We start from the raw sequence: 20,083 nt of genomic DNA, 5'->3' as shown, positions 1-20,083 counted from the left end.
GAGTAGTTGACCAAAATCAGTCATGAAACCAGACTCAACACAAAATGAAAAAGAACTGAATCTTTGATGTTTTCTATTAACATTTTAAAGGTTTCATGTCTAAAGACATATTTTTCTATATAATTAATAGTATATTTATTTATTTTTTACCTTTTTAGGTCATCAAGAAAATAACAACTTCTGTTCAGTTAATATAAATATTGGCCCAGGTGACTGTGAATGGTTTGTTGTTCCTGAAGGCTACTGGGGTGTTCTGAATGACTTCTGTGAAAAGTAGGTTTCCAAACTAAGTTTTCTTTAAACATAATTACTATAAAACAGTAACTACAAGGGACAACTTATCAAACTGGAACCCTAATGTGGATACATAGTCAGCTTTCAGTTACAATTTAGTGGAAATTTTGTTAAATTGAATGATTCCAAACCTATAATTTTGTTACTGGAAAACTTATAGTAAAGGTATCCTGATACTGTTCTATGAAATATACTAATAGACATGAGTTTAGAAAATTTGAGTTACTATTTTCATTTTTTAAATGATAGATTCAAATACTTATTTAAAAGGTATGTTTCTAAGAAACATTTATTAATATTTTAGAAGGTGAAAGAAATTCTGTAACTGAACATGATTATTGTTAGGAATAACTAAAACTTGAACATAATAATCTTTGCCATGTCATCATGAGATAAATTCTTTTTAAAACTGACAATTTTTCTTCTACAGACTTTTTATAAAATTTAATTAGCTCCTTCAGATTTTGTTTTACTAATCAAAGAAAGTGCATACCGAGTCTTTTCTTTACGATTCTAAAAAGTTATCTTTTATTTATGTTATATCTCATGTTAAAAAGTACTTTGAACTTTTAAAATTTGGTTTAAATTTAATGTCTCTAGATAGAACTCTGTGTTCTTTTTTTCTAAAAGACACTCAATTGTGTAACTTCCTTGTATTTTCATTTACTAAGAAAATTAGAAAATTATGAATTAAAAATTAAAAGCACAAATTAGCATGTGATATCTGTCCCCATCTTAGTTAAATGTAGGGGGAGGGAAGTTACTGAAAATGTATATATATGAAATTTGAAGATAAACTATAGACATTATTTTATACTAACATGTATTTTCTTACTTTGCTTTAAAAATCTTTGCTGTAGATATTTGGGTAATTATGACATGTATCATAATTGAAAAAAATTTAAGGACCCAAAATTTCTTTTTATATAAACAAGAGAAATAATTATGTATTTTCTTCACTAACACTTGTTTCATTCAATAAATAAAATGATACAGAATTTTACAGATTCAAATGTAACTCATTCTACTTCATACCATAATTTGTACAGTAGTAGTTTTCTTGATTAATTGAGGTTGTTTGCCTGCTTTTAGTTAGAAAGTTTTTTTCACTTTTATGATGTTAGCACAAGGATATGTGTTTAACTATTTTTGTTTTGTAGAAAACTTTGTTTGCATAGCCTTATCACAAACAGCTAATCACTCCTATCCTCTTGCAGTTAGGGTGTTATTAGCATGTGTTCTAGAGAGTTGCCTAGCAGTTTACAAAGGTTTTTTTTGGTCTGTTTAGAGAAATAAAGAACTAACATGAGAACACACAATTAGAGATGTGTAGGGTCAGAGGACAAATTAAAACTCTACTTTTACCATGTAGATGGGACCCAAGGACCTAACTAAGGTCCTCAGGCTTAGTGGCAAATATTTTTACCAACCTACCCATTTTGCCAGCCCTGAGTTTTTAGGCTTAATAGCAGGTATTTGTTACCAGCTGCATTTTTTTTTTTTTTTTTTTTTTTTTTTTTTTAATGAAAAAAAGGGGGAAAAGAGATACTAAAGTTCCATTTTAGGTCAAGGTTTTTTCCCATAAAATCTTGGATAATATAGTTTGAAGATTATATGATTTTTGTCAAATTGTGTTATTATAATAATAATCAGTCTTTGATCATATGTCAATAAATGGTAGTCTACCTACCTAGCTGGTAGGTATTCTAATAAAGTTTGTTGATAAAAAACAGTCAGCAGGGTCATAGTTTTGTGAACTCCTATAAAATTAAACTGTTACAGCTTCATATAGACTTTGTCATATATACTTTACCCCAAGTTATAAAGTAAAGGTTACTTAAGATTTTAAGCAAATATTTCCACTATATGAGTTCTTCTTTCCTCAAAATACAAAATTTGAAGTGGTTATTAAAAAGTATAAATCTTTTATAGGAAAAATTGCTATATAGATTTTTCCAACATGCTTCATGAATAACCAGTAGAACATTAAAATAGATTAGTAATAGGATCTATAGAATGTTTCCAAAGTGGTGGTCTTAGTAGTGGTCACGGCTATTGTGCATGACATATACAAGTTTATTTTCAACTGCATAGTTTTAATTAGCTGATCTTCCAAACCATATAGAAGTTGACAACTTATTCCCCTTTTCCTCCTTATGACTCAAAGCAGCAGCAGAGACTCTTTTTTTTCTTGAGTGAGGTTTCTGATACATAGTGTTCTTGTATGTATAACTTCATCCTCTGTCATTTAGTGATTTCCATCCAGGTACTGTAAGAATAGAAGGGTTTGGTATCTAAAAGTAGGGAGAGGCCTTAGTAAAATGAAATTAAAATAAAAGTATGTGTTACTTTAGAGTAGCTATAGATTCCTCTTGGATTATCGAGAAATGAATTTAAGCTTTCTTTAGATAAATTCCTGTACTTAGCTATAATTAATTTTGCTCTTTACATGCATGCAGCAGTTTTTATTATACTATTAGCTAAGCTTTATTGAAATGAATTATCATTAAAAAACAACTTTTTGATTTTTTTTTTTATTTTATAAAGTGTTTTGACCCATTTGTACGTTTTTTTCTTATTTCAGAAATAATTTGAATTTCTTAATGGGTTCTTGGTGGCCCAACCTTGAAGATCTTTATGAAGCAAATGTTCCAGTGTATAGGTTTATTCAGCGACCTGGAGATCTGGTCTGGATAAATGCAGGCACTGTTCATTGGGTTCAAGCTATTGGCTGGTGCAACAACATTGCTTGGAATGTTGGTCCACTTACAGGTATTTTCAAAGAATATACATAAAAAAATTTAACCTTAAATAAATAAATAAATGTCTTTTTTTTTTTTTTTACAAGAAATGTCTTCTTTTTAGTATAAAAGTTAAATGTTAGCTAATTATTGAAAATTCAAAGCCTTAGTTCCTTAGTAAATGAAAGGCTTAAAATGTTATATACATGGAAAATGTACTAGGAATTACTTTTTGAGTCCTTGATTTTGTTTTATAAAGGGAACTCTTAAGGAGAAAAAAAAAAAACTTAATTACAAAAACATTCCTGTAGAGTTTCCTTCTATGTTAAGTTGTAAGTAAAACAGTTTGGGCCTACCCTTAGGTAGTATTGCCTTAAAATGAAGAATGTGGCATTTGGAGCCAGAAGACCTGATTTTGAACCAGGACTCAGCTTTATAAGTGTTGGCAGATTACTTAATTTTTCTAGTCCTTAATTTTTTCATCTAATGATGATAATAAAACCAATACGGAAATGCTAAGAATTCAATGAGATAATGGATAAAAATTAGTTGTACACAATCCCTGGCACCTGGTATTAGGAAGCCTTCAGTATATGATCACTACTGATGCTGTTACCATAATTATCACAAAACAAAAATGATTTTTGTAAGCAGGGTGGTGGCGGCATATGCTTTTAATCTCAACATTTGGAAGGTAGAAGCAGGTGGATCTGTAAGCTCAAGGCCAGCCTGGTCTACAAAGTGAGTTCCAGGACAGCCAAGTCTACACAGAGAAACCCTGTCTCAAAAATCCAATAATAACACAATAACAATTATATATTTATATATAAATTTTATCAATTTGAAATTTTCATGAGGTAATAATAATGGTTATCTTCACATCTTTTGATGGTCTGGTTTGTGATTTGTTTTTCTCCTCAGCCTGTCAGTATAAGTTAGCAGTGGAACGGTACGAATGGAACAAATTGCAAAGTGTAAAGTCAATAGTACCTATGGTTCATCTTTCCTGGAATATGGCACGAAATATCAAGGTTTCAGATCCAAAGCTTTTTGAAATGATTAAGTGAGTACTTTCTAAAATTGTTGTACGGAACTCTTAGGGGGCAGAATGACTGTTAAAATACTTTTCCCCCCATAGAATTATATTAACATTAAAACAAGATGATCCAGAAGTCTAGCAAAATACGAGAATCTGCTTGTTACAAATACTTTTCCCTTCCAATTAGCCCACTATGGTTTAAAAAGGAATAAAGGTATAAATTATTGACTTTCTAGTACTAACCCACTCTTCTCTGAACTATTTAATTCCTCGGTAGAATTTCAGTTGTAATATTAAACGTCTGCTTTTAGTCACTGAAGAAAGAATGACATCACAGAATAATTGTTGTTACAGAGAAGTGAATAGAGGTAGCTCACTAAAATGTCATTTTTCTAAAGTTTTCATAAATTTTCTTATAATTAGATGCTCCCCTGTTTTAAACATTTTAAATGTTTGTATAAATTCTTATCTAGTAACTTAATTTGAATACATATATACTAGTGACACTGTCAGTGTCAGGTTCAAACAATTTTTTTTTAAAAAATAATACTGTAAATTGCACTCGCAAAAGGTAAAAAACATTCTGGTCTTTCTGTATAAATACACACACATACACACACACACACACACACACACACACACACGAACATAGGAAATGAGGATTGGGGTGATGGTCAGTAAATTACCCATTGGGCAAGCACTAGGATCTAAGGTTCAGGTTCTTAGAACCTAATCAAAAACTGGTTTTAACTGCTGGTTTCCATAACCTCAGCTCTTGTGGGTAGAGACAGGCAGAACCCTGGATTTCATTGGCCCACTAGCTGAGGGGAATTAATGAACTCCAGACTCATTGAGAGACTCTGTCCCAAAATATAAGGTGGAGAGCCTTTTGAGAAAGACACTTGATATCAACATGTGTGTCACATAATATGTTGGTATATTTTCATGGGAATAAAGTTATAATGTATATTTACCAAATTTGTTTGGCTATATTATAGAATTGGCCTCAGCAATTGTTTATATCTATGAAGACAAAAAAAGGAATAAAATCAAAACATAATAAGTAATATACTTATGATACTTTTACATATTACATAGTAGGTACTACATTCTTTGTATACCCATAATTTAATTACCTTCTAATATTTGTTCTTTTTGTTTTTGAAATGGGATGCGACTCTGTGTCTCAGACTGGCCTGGAACTTACTGTGTAGTCCTTTATGGTTTTGTATCTGCCTCACCCTCCTGAGTTCTAACAATTTGTAGGCGTGAGCCACCACTGATAAGAAAGTACAGTTGATAAAAGCTGTTAACTAACATCTATCTTGATTGAAAGTGGATCATTACATTTTGGATTGATTAGGGTTTTATAATTAGAAACAAATTTTAAAGCAATTAAGTCATAATTCCTACTTAACACAGTAGTCCTCTTTTAACATTTATAATTTATGATTATCCTTAGTTTAGATTTCTTTATAAATGTCTCTGAAATTTACCTGCCATTTTGTCTCTGTTCCTTAAATATAGTTAGGTTTGAAACCCATTCAACAACTCTTTGAGAACCAATGATATAAAGATGAATTTGCTGTTTTTGCAGGGCATAAGTTCTAATGCTCTCTAATAGGGAGAGACTACCACCAAGCAAGAGGTCTGAAAAGTGATGTGCTTGTATGGATAAGATACAGTTGAAAAATATATTTGGGTAGAAATGATAAAAATGCTACTTTTACCAAAGTAATGAAGGAGGTTATCTGAGACTTACGGTGAATTTTGTGTGTGTTTATGCATAAATAATAAGGCATAGTGCAAAAATCTGGGGATAGAATGTTTCAGATCTGGAGGAGGAAAAGTAAAGACTACTTATGGGACAAAAACGCCAGTATGACTAGAGCAGCAGAAAGGAAAAGCGGTAGTGATTTGCACAACATAGAAAATTGAAGTTTGTCCATGAACTTTTGGGACATGGTAAGATGTGTGTGCGTCTGTGTATGTTCTAAATGTTGCTGTTCACCATCAGAGGATTTTAAGCAGGAGCTGCACTATAAGAAAATAGACATTGTTGGTTTCTGGAGAACAAATTACAGATGGCAAGGTTAGATGTAAAGAAGATGATTGAAATAGTTTAGACTAACTTGGAAGAGATTTGCATGTGAACTGGGGACTGTTGTGCAGTCAAAACTCACAGGACTTGTGCTAATAGATTGAGTAGTGCAGTGACCTAAAATGAAACTAAAGAAAGACTGTTTTCTTCCAATAGTTTATTCTGTATAACCAATCTTCCATCATTTTAAACAATCACCAGTTTTGACCTTTTCTTGGTTTACCATAATCTCATCATACTTACCATCCTTCTGGGTTCCTTCAAGTTTATCTTCTTTAGGGTTGTGAATTCTTGAACACCTGTATTTTCCTGTTCTCCATTTTACCTGACACTGCAAAATGCCTAAGTATTGGCTCAGAATTCTGCTTCCAGCCTCAAGTATCAGATGTGATGAAGAATTCCATTTGCTCTTGTACCAACTGAAAATGCTAATAGCCACAAGTACAAGCTCCTAGGCTTTGGTTCATAGATTCCTTTTTACAGTGCATTTAGTCATTGAGCTTTTTACCAAGCAAACATCTTGCCCTCATTTTTTCATTTAATGAATATTTTGTGACTGACTACAGTCTCTGGACTAGTCACTAAGGATTTATGGATATATCCAGTTAATACACATAAGTAAATAAAATAAAAGAAATAAAATAAGTCCATTAGAGTTTTCTAAAGTCTTCTTTTAAACTGTGCATTCTTCTGAGTTGAAACTAAACAGTAAATTATACTGCTAATAAAAGCAACCATTAAGGTATATTTACCTTTCAGGGAGCTGGAGAGATGGCTCAAAAGTTTAAGAGTGCTGGCTGCTCTTCCAGAGGTCCCAAATTCAAATCTCAGCAACCACATAGTGGCTTATAACCATCTAGCATGCAGGCATATATTCAGGCAGAACACTATATACATTGTAAATGAATGAAGGAATGAATGAATAGAAGGAAATACATTTCAGGAAGAAGACATTCCTTTCCTCTTGTTTACTTTTTTACCCTTCAATTTGTTAGTTCTCGCTTGCGCGCTCGCTGGCTCTCGCGCTCTCTCTCTCTCTCTCTCTCTCTCTCTCTCTCTCTCTCTTTCTCTTTCTCTCAGAATTTTTTTTATGTAGTATTTTCTGAACATACTTTTCCTCCTCCGACTTCTTCCCTCCCTTCTGTCCACCTGATTCCATACCCTTTCTCTCTAAAAAACAATTTAAAATCCCAGTAAGACAGACTATGCTAAAGCAAAGAAATATGAGCCAAAATGTCTACAAACATACTGTTGAGTTCTTTTTGTGTTGTTCATCTACTACTGGGCATGGGGCCTACTCTGAAGGGTTGTTAATGTGATACTTCATTACAGAAAACTATTTTTTCCTTTGCAAACAGATATCAGTTGCAGATACTTTTTTTGATTAGGTGTGGGAGCCTGTGTCGACTTCTCCCTCTAAGCACTATGATCTTGTTTTTCTTGAACCTTTGTGTGCTGTCAAAGTGATTATCTTTGAGTTCATATGTGTATCAGTCCTGTTGTATCTTAAAGAATCCTTGGATTCATTCATTCCTGTGGCTCTTACAATACCTTAGAAGAGGGATTTAAAGACATCTCATTTGGAACTGATTATACCAAAATCTCTCATTTTCTGCAAATTGCTGAATTGTGGCCTCTTTGTTAGATCTACTGTAAGACGAAGCTTTTTGATGTCTGAGCAAGTCACTGATGTTTGGGTATAGCAGAATGTCATGAGTCCAAGGCTCTAGATTCAGCTCTTTCACTCTTTTTTTTTCTTTTTTTTTTATTATGAATTTATGTGTAACACATTGCTGTCCACCCTAAACTTATTTATTCTTTTTCCTCTAACTTCCAGTTTGAAGTTTTATAACCTCCTTTCCACATTTCTTTAGCAACTATTGTAGACTCATACATGTGCATTTACTTTTTGGTTTTGAGCCACATGAAAGATTAATTTGCAGGCGGCATCATAACATTACCACCAGATACTTCTCACAAGAATTTTAAAAAGCTATATAAGCATGAGGACTGTGAAAGTCAGTACTGTAAGTTAACGCATGTACTAGCCACATATAGATCATGCCCCCCAACCTCCAAAAAAACCCTTTTTAGTTTCAATACTTAGTAAAATGGGATATTTGCTATAGTTCTTACTTGCCTGGTCACAGAAATTGTTTGGTTCTTTACTTAAAATTCTATTTTTACCCAGTCAAAGCTCTGCTAGAAGAAACTATGGGCAAAATCTCTTTTATAAGGGACCCAGTGAAGCTTATGATCAGGCAAGTTAGAAACACTGCAGAAAAGAGGAGATTGTTTTTCAAGACTAGAAAACCTTTATAGCTGTTTCCTTAAATTTTAGTTTATGATTAGTATAGTTTTAAAGGTATAAATTGGAATGATTTTTAAGTACTAACTTCTTAATTGTTTCCTGTTTTCTTCATTCACATGATTAGCTGATCAGCATATGTGTTTTATGCTTGGTTTTTGTCTTGTGAGGTAAAAGTTTCTAAACTACTCATTTTATCATTGACTGAGTGAGACCTTGATTTTCAGCCACATGCTTGATTTAAATGAAACTCTTAGGTAACTTAGTGATACTGATACCCACTATTGTGAAAGGAGAAACAGTCCTGACCTGATAGATAGCATGAGAGCTCTGAAGGTTTGAGCTTGCTTTTTGTTGCTAACCTATCTTGGCCAGCTACTTCTGAGGATGCTTAAATTTTTTTTAGTGGTAGATTTTATTCTGTAAAGAATTATAAAGGGCCATTTTAAACCGTTATTTCTCCTGGTTCTACACTGGCATTTAGATATCTAATTTCAAAATTTCAACAAGCTGCCCCTTAAATGCCAATAAATCTGTATGTTCTTAACTTCAATATAATATCATTAGTGGGTTCATTCCTATTAGCTCTATTGTCCCTAAAACTTCACTTGAAAATTTTAAATTTTTTTAAAGGTTTATTTATGTATTTTATGTATATGAATACACTGTCACTGTCTTCAGACACACAAGAGGGCATCAGACCCATTACAGATGGTTGTGAGATGTGTGGTTGCTGAGAATTGAACTCAGGACCTCTGGAAGAGCAGTCAGTGCTCTTAACTGCTGAGCCATCTCTCCAGCCCCTGAAAATTAAAATTTTATAAGAAAAATTACTCGAAATTATTGTGTTTGAGAAATTGTTCTTTAAAACAGCCCACACACAACTACTCATGCCATTCCTTCTTTGCAGAAGCTGGCTTTTCCAAACTTCCTGCCCAAATCTAAATTGATGTATTCAAATTCAGAAATTTCAGCTGCAGTATAGAAAATTTCCATGATTTCTATCTCCTTTCATTTGAAAATGATTCTTCCTTCTTTTAGTGTCCATGATATCCTGGATCAATTTATGAATATAGTGTATATTTTTATTCTTTCTTGTGAAGTCATCCCCTAAAATTTGATCTATCTTTTCAAATCAGTTTTTGGCTAGACTAACAGTCTACTGTGTAACTTCAAGTGCACTACACTTTCAACCTCTTTCTGTAGTTGTTGAGTTTGGTTGGTTGGTTGGTTGGTTGGTTGGTTGGTTGGTTGGTTTGTTGGTGAGTTGGGCTGGTTTGGGTTTTGTTGTTATTTTTGTAGTTTTTTAATGTATCTGTAATACATGGTTCTCACTGGGCAGTTGAGGCTGATCTAAACTTAATTAATCCTTCAGCCTCTAAGTGGTAACATTGTAGATACCACTGTATCCAGCTTTCTTCTGCCTTTTACATAGTTTTTTATCCAAGCAGTTAAAAAGTAAGACTTGATTGTTAAAAGAGTCATCTTTCTCTAGCTGCTAAAATAAACTTACCCTATTCCTAAAATGTACTTACCCCTCACACAAGAAAAGCATTTTTTTATCCTTGACAATTTTATAATTTTCTGCTACTGATTTATCTTGTAATTCTTAGTAAAATGAAATCTTAATTGCTGTCAGGTAGGCCTACTAAAATTAAAAGGTAATTAGAGCTTTGATTTTGTTTGTGTTTTTATTTTTTCCTTTTTAATATACTCATTTAAATAGAATTAAAAATCTATGGTTAATCAAAAGTAATACTGTTAAGCTCTGAATAATATTTATGTCTTCATAGAAGATTTTCCTTGAATCTCTTGATTTGCAGTTAAGTCACATCTTCTTTTCAGCCTATTCATTGTTTGTGTTTCTAAATTGTCTATTTTAACTGCTGAACAGAAAATTTCAGTGGTACAAAAGATAAAAGCAATGAAAAAGTGTAGATTGTTAATATTGTCAGAAAATTAAGATTTTTGTAAGACTCTTATAACAGAAAATAAAAATTACAGAGCTATGTATGATTACAGAAGACTATTCTGGCATCCTCTCTAACTGTAGCTAAATTACCAAAGCTGTTAGTATATTGGAGAGTAATGGCTCTGTGTTTCAGGGTAGGGGTACATTGAGGGATCTAGAGGGTGTAAGAGGACAAGAAGGATCTATAGTATGAGTCTGCAGAAGCTTGAGATCTCTGCTTTTATAAATCTGAATTCAAGGTGTCTCGTGGCTCTCCGGTTTTGTTCTGTTTTTTCATATAAATTCAGTTGTACTCAGGCCCCAAGTTTCAGCCATTTGCAGTACAAAAAGCAATTAAAAAACTTAATTTTAGCATAATGCAAGTAAACTACCAGATACATTCTTCCTACAGATAGATAGATAGATAGATAGATAGATAGATAGATAGATAGATAGATAGATAGAGTCTGTGTAGGAGCATGTTTGAATTTGCAACCATAGATACCTGCAGTTTAGGTATTATTTTCTTTAAGAAGGAAAATGCTACCCCCTACTTCCACCCCACCAGTCCTCCCCACTCCTGGGGGCCCCAAATCTCTTGAGCGTTAGGTTAGGTGCATCTTCTCTGACTGAGTCCAGACCCAGCAATTTTCTGCTGTATATGTGCCAGGGGCCTCATATCAGCTGGTGTATGCTGCCTGGTTGGTGGCTTGGTGTCTGAGAGATCTCAGGGTCCAGTTGAGACTGCTGATTCTACTGCAGGGTCACCGTCCTCCTCAGCTTCTTCCAGCTTTTCCCTAATTCAACCACAGGGGTCAACAGCTTCTATCCATTGGTTGGGTATAAATATCTGCATCTGACTCGGTCAGCTTTAGAGAGTCATCTAGTTCAGCCACTTAGTTCAAATGAAAAACCTGAGCGCTAAGATTCACAGGAGAGTAAGAATTTAGCAGTTCAAAGTAATGATAGCAAACTAGAAAAATCAGCACAAATTTTAAGAATTAAAAAAGGTATAAATTACAAGAAAAGTTGAGTTATATTACTATAAATGGATTCTACTATGTCATCTTAAGTTAGAGTGAAGAAATACATGCCTTTTCTGCGATTCTTAAACCAGTTTTTTTATATCTTGCAGTTAATGAATTTATACATTATTCTCTGCTCATGGAAGTTAAAAAAGCAGCTACAGAGATAATGCCGTTAATAAATGTTTTGGTAGTGTGAGTAGAGATGAGAGGCCTTTCTGCCTACCTAGAATCATAACTTTGTATCTAGAATTTAAACCCCTTACTTTAAGGGAGGGGAAGTTGACTCTTGGAGAAGTTAATTCATTTGGCCAGATAAGAACCCACTTTAGCAACTCACTTAAACAAGGAGACTTTTATATATTAAGACCTTTATGTTGTGATATTCAGATACCAATTTCAACTATAAATGACTTGATATTATCATCCTTGGAGCTGTTGATCATTTGTTCTACTTTTTAATCTGATATCTGAAAATTTGACAAATGAGCTGAGCATGGTAGCTCATCTCAGCTGTTGGAAGGCTGAGGTGGGATTAATTGCCACAGTTTTGAGTTCATTTTCAAATACATAGTGAATTATATGCCATCTTTAGCTAGCAGACAGATTATCTCTTAAGTGAAAGGTATGTAATATTTGGCTTCTAGTAATGAGTAATTTTTTTTCCTATATTAGGTATTGTCTTCTGAGAACGCTGAAGCAATGTCAGACATTGAGGGAAGCTCTAATTGCTGCAGGAAAAGAGATCATATGGCACGGGCGTACAAAAGAAGAACCAGCTCATTATTGTAGCATTTGTGAGGTAAGTCATCGTTCTTTTCCACAGTTGTTGATAAAATGTTTTGGTTTTTAACCTTTGTGTTTTACTTTGATTAGCATTATATAATTTTAATATTTTTTCATCATATATTAATATTTAATGATGTCATATCTCATTAATTGTTTACCTATCTAACAGTATCTACTATAGAATCATTTGGCTGTTAGATCATTAACATTACCAACATTAACCAACAAAGAAAGTTGGGAGATTTTAGATTAGGAGCAATCTAGATATACACAGATGCCAATAAACTGGGTTTAGAGTTTGGTATAGCCTAGTGTGCTTTGGCGTTCAGTTCTCTGGTGGAATTCACAATTGTCAATCTTCTCCTGTGGCTAAAGCTTCCAAAGAAAACAACAACAAAGTGATACCTGGTTTGAGGAACTTGAAATCCATTTTCAGAGAATAAATTATAGTCAACTAATAAGTAATGTACATCAGATTGTAATGAGTATGAAGGTGGGCTTAATTGGAAAATGCAAAGAGGGAAATAATTGATATAGTTTAATTTTCCTTTTTGTTACTGGCAATAAGAGCTTATGAAAACTACAACAAATCTATAGCTTTAGCCCTTTCTTGAAAGATGAGTGTGATTTCAGCAGGCTCTATACAAACTATAGTGAGGGTATAGGTTGACTCTCAGGAGTACCATGATTGGAGAAATGGAATGGCTTTAGAAAAAAGGTTAGCTAGTCCAGTGTGGCTATAATACTGACAGTAAAGATTCTTCTCATAAAATCTAGGTGACATCTAGCTTTTGATGTATCATGAAGCTGTCAAATAATGTGATATTTATTCCAAAGTAATTGAATCCACCAGAAACATTTGAGAAGTCAACAAAGACAGTATCTGTTTCAGACAAAGAAATGGAAAAGATAGAGAAAATAAGATACGTCACAGCAGTCTTGTGAAAGATAATTCCTTTTCCACATATGCTAGACTAGAACATGGCAGTGGATTGTTAAAATGGTACATAAATTTTAAAATAAAGTATTTCTCAACCTTCCTAATGCTGTGGGGACTAATACAGTTCTTCATGTTGTGGTGACCTCCAAACTTAAAATTATTTTCATTAGTACTTCATAATTGTAATTTTGCTAGTGTTATGAATTCTGATGGTCTTGGGCAGCCCCCGTGAAAGGGTTGTTTGAGCCCCCAAAGAAGTCTAAATCCACAGGTTGAAAAACACTGATCTAGAAGATGAAAACCACAAGGTACCTCATTAAGAAGTTGAAATGAGGGACAAGTTGAAGAATGCTGACACATTTTCTAGCTCCATTCTTTAGGTTCATGTTTTTGACCGTCAATGATAATGAGAAATATGGTAAATTCTGAAATTTTGAATTAGCTCATTCTCATTGATAGTTTCCTTTCCTTGAGGAAGTTTAAGGATAAATTACAGATAGGGACATTGATGATCTATTACAAACTTTGAACTTTGGTAATTCTGTTGTTGACTTTAGTTTTAAATGATTTAATTCATTGGGTATTTTAACAGTGTATAAGGTAGTCAGAGTAAATTAATGAAAAAATAAATGTGTTTTATACCTTGGAAAAATAGCACATGAGCTTCTTAGTATTTGAGGATGAGTCCTATGCCACAATGTTATTTTAAGATGGATAAATTATTTATTTCTATTGTTTCTTAAACTCTTATTTTTAACATAAAGCTTATCACAAATACTGTTAACTTGCCAGTTTCCTCATCTGTAAAATAATCAGATTATATTCATTCATTTCACAGGTGTATTTTAAGGTTTGAGTAAGCACTAGGTGTTATGACATGCTCTGGTATGTAAATATAAACACGGTCTTTGTATTTAAAGAGCTAGGTCTATATAGTTGCCTGTGATGGATTCTGTCAAGGAGAAATGCAAGGAAAATAGTGATCATTTGATCAGATTGTATATTAATGTTTTGATTTAAAAGAAAAACTGGCAGTTATTAAATTATAATTTAATTTAACTGGCAGTTATTAAATTCTGATAGTTATTAAAACTATCAGAACTGTCATGGTTATACCATTCCTTTCTTTCACTCACCTAAATATGATTGCTCTCATGTCTTGGGGTTTGGTACAGTATAAACATTTTCAGTCTCAGTCTCATACCGCTGGCCCCCCCCCCCCTTTAATGGTAAAGTTCTATTAAAGTAGAAGACTGTGATAACACAGACGCATGTATATTGACCCCATTTTTTATTTGTGTAAAACAGGTGGAGGTTTTTGATCTGCTTTTTGTCACTAATGAAAGTAATTCTCGAAAGACATACATTGTACATTGCCAAGATTGTGCACGAAAAACAAGTGGGAATCTGGAAAATTTTGTGGTGCTAGAACAGTACAAAATGGAGGATCTGATGCAAGTCTATGACCAATTTACATTAGTAAGTGAAATCAACATGTGAGTACATTAGATCAGTTGGGAGGCAGTAGTGTTTGCTCTGCCACCTGATACATAGGAGGTAATGAAATATGTAGATTTTCTTTTGACTTAGCAAGATATTGAAGGAGAGTATATTTATATTACTCCTGCCACCTTCTTTTTCAAGTACTTATTCCTATAAAATTGACATATCACTTTGGCCTTGCTTCTTAGAGAGACCAACCTAAATTATTTTTAAAACTGTATTTTTTACAATGGTATCATGATTTTCATGTTGTTTCATCTTGGCTGATGGAATGTTTGTTTAAATAGTGCCTACAAATAAATCAGTGTGAGTCTGCTTTGAAATATATTTCTGCTTTTAGGGTTAATTGAATTCATTTAACATTGTGTACTGGCAGATGTTTTAATCTCTTGGGAATATTTGAGTAGCACTTAACTTCCTGCCATGTGGTATAACCTCATGAAATTCAAGTGTACTCACAAATCACAAAGTTTTTCATTGTAAGCAGCAGGTACGGGAAGCATTTCACTCAAAGCAGATCTGAATAGAACTACAGACATTTTTTTTCTTCTAATACTTCCCACATAATATGTAATTAAAACCTAGCTTTTGAAGTTTAGCTCCTGATGTTTTCATTTGGATGGTCTTCAAGATTGCTTTAAGAAAAAACAAAATTACTTGCAATTTACAGGGGAAAAATGTATTACCTGCTTTAGATAGATCCCTGAAGGCAGACACTAGTAAAATTGTAATTAATTTGATAAATTGTTTCTGTAAAGCCCTGTCAAAGCAATATATAAAAAGGGGTAAGCTAAACAATATTCCAAAAAGATTTTGGAGCCACAGTAAAACAAAAGATGGTCTTAGATTCTTAGAAGAGAATGGCCAGGTGGGAGATCATAAGGGGAGTTCTACTGTTATGTTGTGTAGCAAGGCTTTTGAGCTTTAACAGAGAATAATTTCCTCCAGTTTCATAAACCAACATATATATTTGTAGCTCTGAATCACAGAGCACAAGTAACAAATGAGTATACCAAAGTAGTCTACCTTGCTTTTGTTTCCAGGCTCCTCCATTACCATCCGCCTCATCTTGATATTGTTCCATGGACATTAAACATGAGACCTTTTCTGCTCTTCAGGAAGTAACCCAGTTCTGCACCACTGCTTTTTGTAGCTATCTCGTAAGGCTGCTGGCTGAAAACTGTGTCTATGCAACCTTCCAAATATGGAGTGTCAACCAACTGGACGGGAGAGTACTGCTCCTATGCCAGGGCTCTCATAAAGCTGAACTTCAGAAAAAAATGAATAATAATTTCCACGTTTTGTATATATCTGACAAAACTGGCAACATCATACAGACTACTGACTTGAAGACAACCTCTTTTATATTTCTCGATTTCTGGGCTAATGAATTTGTTTTCACCTATCTTTTCCCTTTCAGAATTTTCCTTGGGGGAAAAAAAAATACTAGCCTAGCTGGTCATTTCTTTGTAAGGTAGTTAGCAATATTAAGTCTTTCTTTGGTCAACTTTTTTTTTTTTTTTTTTTTTTTTTTTTTTAAATGTGAAAAGTTAAACTTTTTTACTGCTTTTATGATTTTCTGTCTTGTTTTGAAATCATGATGGTTATACTTTTGGTTCTCAAATAAAACATTTAAAAAATTAATTAACAGCAAAGTCACAAAGATAATGGATCGCACATAGACTAAGAAATAAACTTCAGATTTGTGATTTTTGTTTCTAATCTTGATGTAAATTTACACTATTTATAAATACATATTTATTGCCTGAAAATATTTGTGAATGGAATGCTGTTATTTTTTCCAGATTTACCTGCCATTGAAATTTTAAGGAGTTATGTAATTTCAAACACTACTCCTATTACATTTTCTATGTGTAAATAAAACTGCTTAGCATTGTACAGAAACTTTTATTAAAATTGTTTAATGTTTAAAGGGTTTTCTATTGTTTGAGTTTTAAAAAAGAATTTATGTACAGTGCCCAATTTTTGTTCACTTTTCAAATCTGATTATATATATTTTATATATACCTATGTCTGTATATATAATATATATAGAAATCTAGATATATATGTATAAAGATTTAGAACTTGAATTTTTCTTGTTTTAAGTTTCACAGCTATCGTAGATTTTTGAGGTGTCTACTGTAAAGTATTGCTTACAAAAAGTATGATTATTTTTAAAGAAATATATATGGTATGTATCTTCAAGACCTAAAATGTCAGACTGGTTTATTGTTAAATTGCAACTACTGCAATTATAGACAAATAAAAAAAAAAAGCTGCCAAATATAGTATAATAGAAAAACAAATAGTGATTGAAATTAAAACTTTAAAGGGAGTTTTAACATAGGCTTTTCGAATCCTATACATGACTCAGCATTTTTTATGGAGAAGAAATTTTCCAAGACGAAGGGCCCTGTTTTAGAATGCAAATATATTAAGAGACTTATTTTTTAATGTTAGGCAATTTTGAAATCTTATGCCTTTCTGCATGCATGACAGTGGAATGCGTAACTACAAATTCCATATTGCCAATAAAATACTGGGTTATATTAGCATTCACAGATTACTGCTAGTTAATGCTAGGATTTCATTTTTTAATAATGGCACCTTCCATTTATCCCTCCATTTTCTGAAATACTTTGAGATACATTTTCATTTTAGAATATAGTTCTTAAGAATTTTCCACAAAATTAGGGAAGAAACAGAGAATGCTATAAGAGTGGGTGGGTTGGTTCATACGACTAGAGAGACTATCTGTTGGACTGTCATGCTGAATACATTATCTTTTCAGATAGTTTTTAGAGTATGTATTAGGAGCAATTCAAGGACTGAAAGTATAACGGTATTTTATTCAGTTGGTTAATAACTTAGTAAACATTGAATGTCTATTGGCATTCATTTCTTATTTCACGAAGGAATTATTCCAAATCATTTGTCCAAATACTGATCTAGATGTTTAACCACAAATATTTTAAATGGTTAATTTGTGAAAATATGCTATCCAGAAAATCCAACAGAATGAAATAAGGAGGTAATTTTGTGAACAAAAATACTAAGCCAACCTTAAAAGGAACAAAGCTACCCCCAACTGTTCTTACTCTGTTCTAGTTTGTCCTGCTGACATATCTTTTGTGTGATTTTTGTTAAGGTTAATTTTTGTCAAGATGAATGTGTTGTCTTACATCTATATAAGAAATTTATGTAATCCACATTTGAATAAATATATCAAGATTACTGCTTGCTTAGGAATTTAGTCTTTGAATAAGTAGAAATAGAAATATGGAGATAGGAAGTAGAAATCAAGTTGGTATTATTCTCAAATAGATGAGTAAAGGTCTTTGTAAACAGCTTTACTTCAACTAACAGCCTTTATGATTTGTGTTTTTCAGGTTTTAGAAGGTAGTTTTGTTTTCTTTACTGTTTATGTAGGTAAGTCCATTGAGTCACACAATATCCAGATAGCTTAATAATAAAACAAACTTTCATCATAACACATACATTGTTCAGAGAAAGAAGCTCATTCCTTAATACATAAATAACAAAGCATATGTTGATTCAGAGTGCCAACAAAATTCTTTTCTCAATGGCACCGATTAAAAAGTTACTCTAATGAACATTGATATTGCAATATGATTTGCTTAACATATCATTTAAGTTAATACAAAATTCTAGGTTTACATTTTAAAATAAAACAAGTCACTTTTACACAATAATGAACTGATAATTAGGAATTAGGATAATAATTAAGATAATTAGGATAATAATTAGGACTTTTCAAAGTACTAGTAATTGACCAATTGAAATTAAGGATCAAGTAATGTAATAGTTTAAGTGAAATAAAGTGAGTGAAGTCTCCTAGATAGGAAATACTATTTTTATTGTGTGTCTGATGGGAGGGATACACATGTGCCATGCCATAAAGTTATGTGGATTTTCATTTATTACACATTTGTCCCACACATGAGTAAAAAATATGATTCCTGCTTTCTAGCGGTTTTATATACATCTAGGAAGGGAGGTTTATATAAATCTATCCTGGGAACTTAGAGGAGATATGAAGTAGTAGGAATGACATTGGGGCATGCATTTCAGCATCATGATACCTAACAGGACATGATGATTTCGGAATTCTAAATGTGGCCAAGGTTGAAGGAATGACAAAAGACAGTTTAAAAAGAGGTAAGGACTCAACATTGGAAAGCTGTTCTTGTCATATGGGATATTTGCATTTCACCTTGTAGTTAGTGTGAAACCATCTATTAGATTTAAGCTAAAGAGCATTGAGTTTACAGTGCTCTTACTGCCTGCTTATTAGTTGTGTGTTTTGAGACAAGATCTCACTGTGTTTTTTATATTGACCTTGAACTCATGAGCCTCCTGAGCACAGAGATTACAAGCTTACATTACCATACCTAGCTTTATTGCCCTTTTCATTTTCTCTGCATTGCAACTAGTTATTTCTAAAGATCAGAAGGAAGATATGATACGGGCTTGAACTTCAAATTTTAAAGACCAAGTTTGTATAACCAAGTAGATATTTTTCAGGTAAGCAAGGGTACTTCTAGCTAGAATAGGAGATAAGATGTGAGAAGTTCTGGAGGCACAAGATTTAACTGTAAAAGTAGAGATCGGATGTCTGAAATTAAGAAGTGACCTGGACCACAAGTATAGCTGAATATACTTTGAGGTGGTGCTGAAGACCAAAACGATAATACAGGAACTGTCAGATGAGAAAACAGGTATGTTAAATACCCAATACAAATATCAGCACATAAAAGACAGGATACAAAGGGGCAAAAAAATTAAGTAACAAGAGTTAGGCTATTTTTAAAAAAAAATAACCATACCATGCCGCAGAGAAAAGGATTAGCCAGTTGGCTTTGGGTTGCCATTTGATTGTTGGTTGATATTTACCGAGCCACTTCAGTGAAGTAACAATGTGATTGCTGAGATAGGTACTAACTTTGAGAGACATGGATTAGTTTTGGTCTTTCTAGGACCTCCAGATAAGAAATTAAGGTGCTACTCCTTGGTGACTAGCAAATCATCTATATGTAGGGCTGGTGGCAACCTGTGTTTGATCACCAGAACTCAACATGGTGGGAAGAGAACATTCCCTCAAGTTGATCACTGACCTATGTGTGGTGCATGTGCATATATGCATGCTACCTAAACGTATGATTTATTTTTTAAAAAAATTGAACAAGAAAATGAGAATTAACACTGTCATGACTTCAGTAGTTCTATGCTATTTCCTTCCATTTAGCCCTGAATTAAGTACTGGTTTGACCTCATCTTTACATATAAGTAAATTGAGGCAAATGTAGATCGTGTAATTTGCGCTAAGAGTCGTGGTTATTTAATGAGGAAGCCAAAATACCTCTTTGCA

At 33.0% G+C, this 20,083-nt stretch overlaps 1 protein-coding gene across 8 annotated transcripts in view; it reads left to right on the top strand.

Annotated features, from left to right (window-relative positions):
* Positions 1–17,928, top strand: part of Kdm6a (lysine demethylase 6A) — a 123,114-nt gene extending 105,186 nt beyond the window's left edge. For 6 of the 8 annotated variants that reach the window (XM_076918458.1, XM_076918455.1, XM_076918459.1 and 3 more), the window contains 6 exons: positions 159–273; positions 2,879–3,066; positions 3,957–4,098; positions 12,135–12,261; positions 14,497–14,667; positions 15,735–17,928. In XM_076918458.1, coding sequence (XP_076774573.1) covers positions 159–273; positions 2,879–3,066; positions 3,957–4,098; positions 12,135–12,261; positions 14,497–14,667; positions 15,735–15,764 — 773 coding nt within the window. In that variant the 3' untranslated portion in view covers positions 15,765–17,928. Of the gene's footprint in view, positions 1–158; positions 274–2,878; positions 3,067–3,956; positions 4,099–12,134; positions 12,262–14,496; positions 14,685–15,734 lie in introns of all 8 variants that reach the window. The other 2 variants (XM_034484935.2, XM_076918457.1) reach the window with 1 other exon arrangement.
* Positions 17,929–20,083: the final 2,155 nt, after the last annotated feature.

Source organism: Arvicanthis niloticus, chromosome X (genome assembly GCF_011762505.2).
Source record: "Arvicanthis niloticus isolate mArvNil1 chromosome X, mArvNil1.pat.X, whole genome shotgun sequence".
In the NCBI taxonomy this organism is placed as follows: domain Eukaryota; kingdom Metazoa; phylum Chordata; class Mammalia; order Rodentia; family Muridae; genus Arvicanthis; species Arvicanthis niloticus.
The sequence above is the reverse complement of the archived record's forward strand: the minus strand, read 5'-3'. Positions and strand labels throughout refer to the sequence as shown.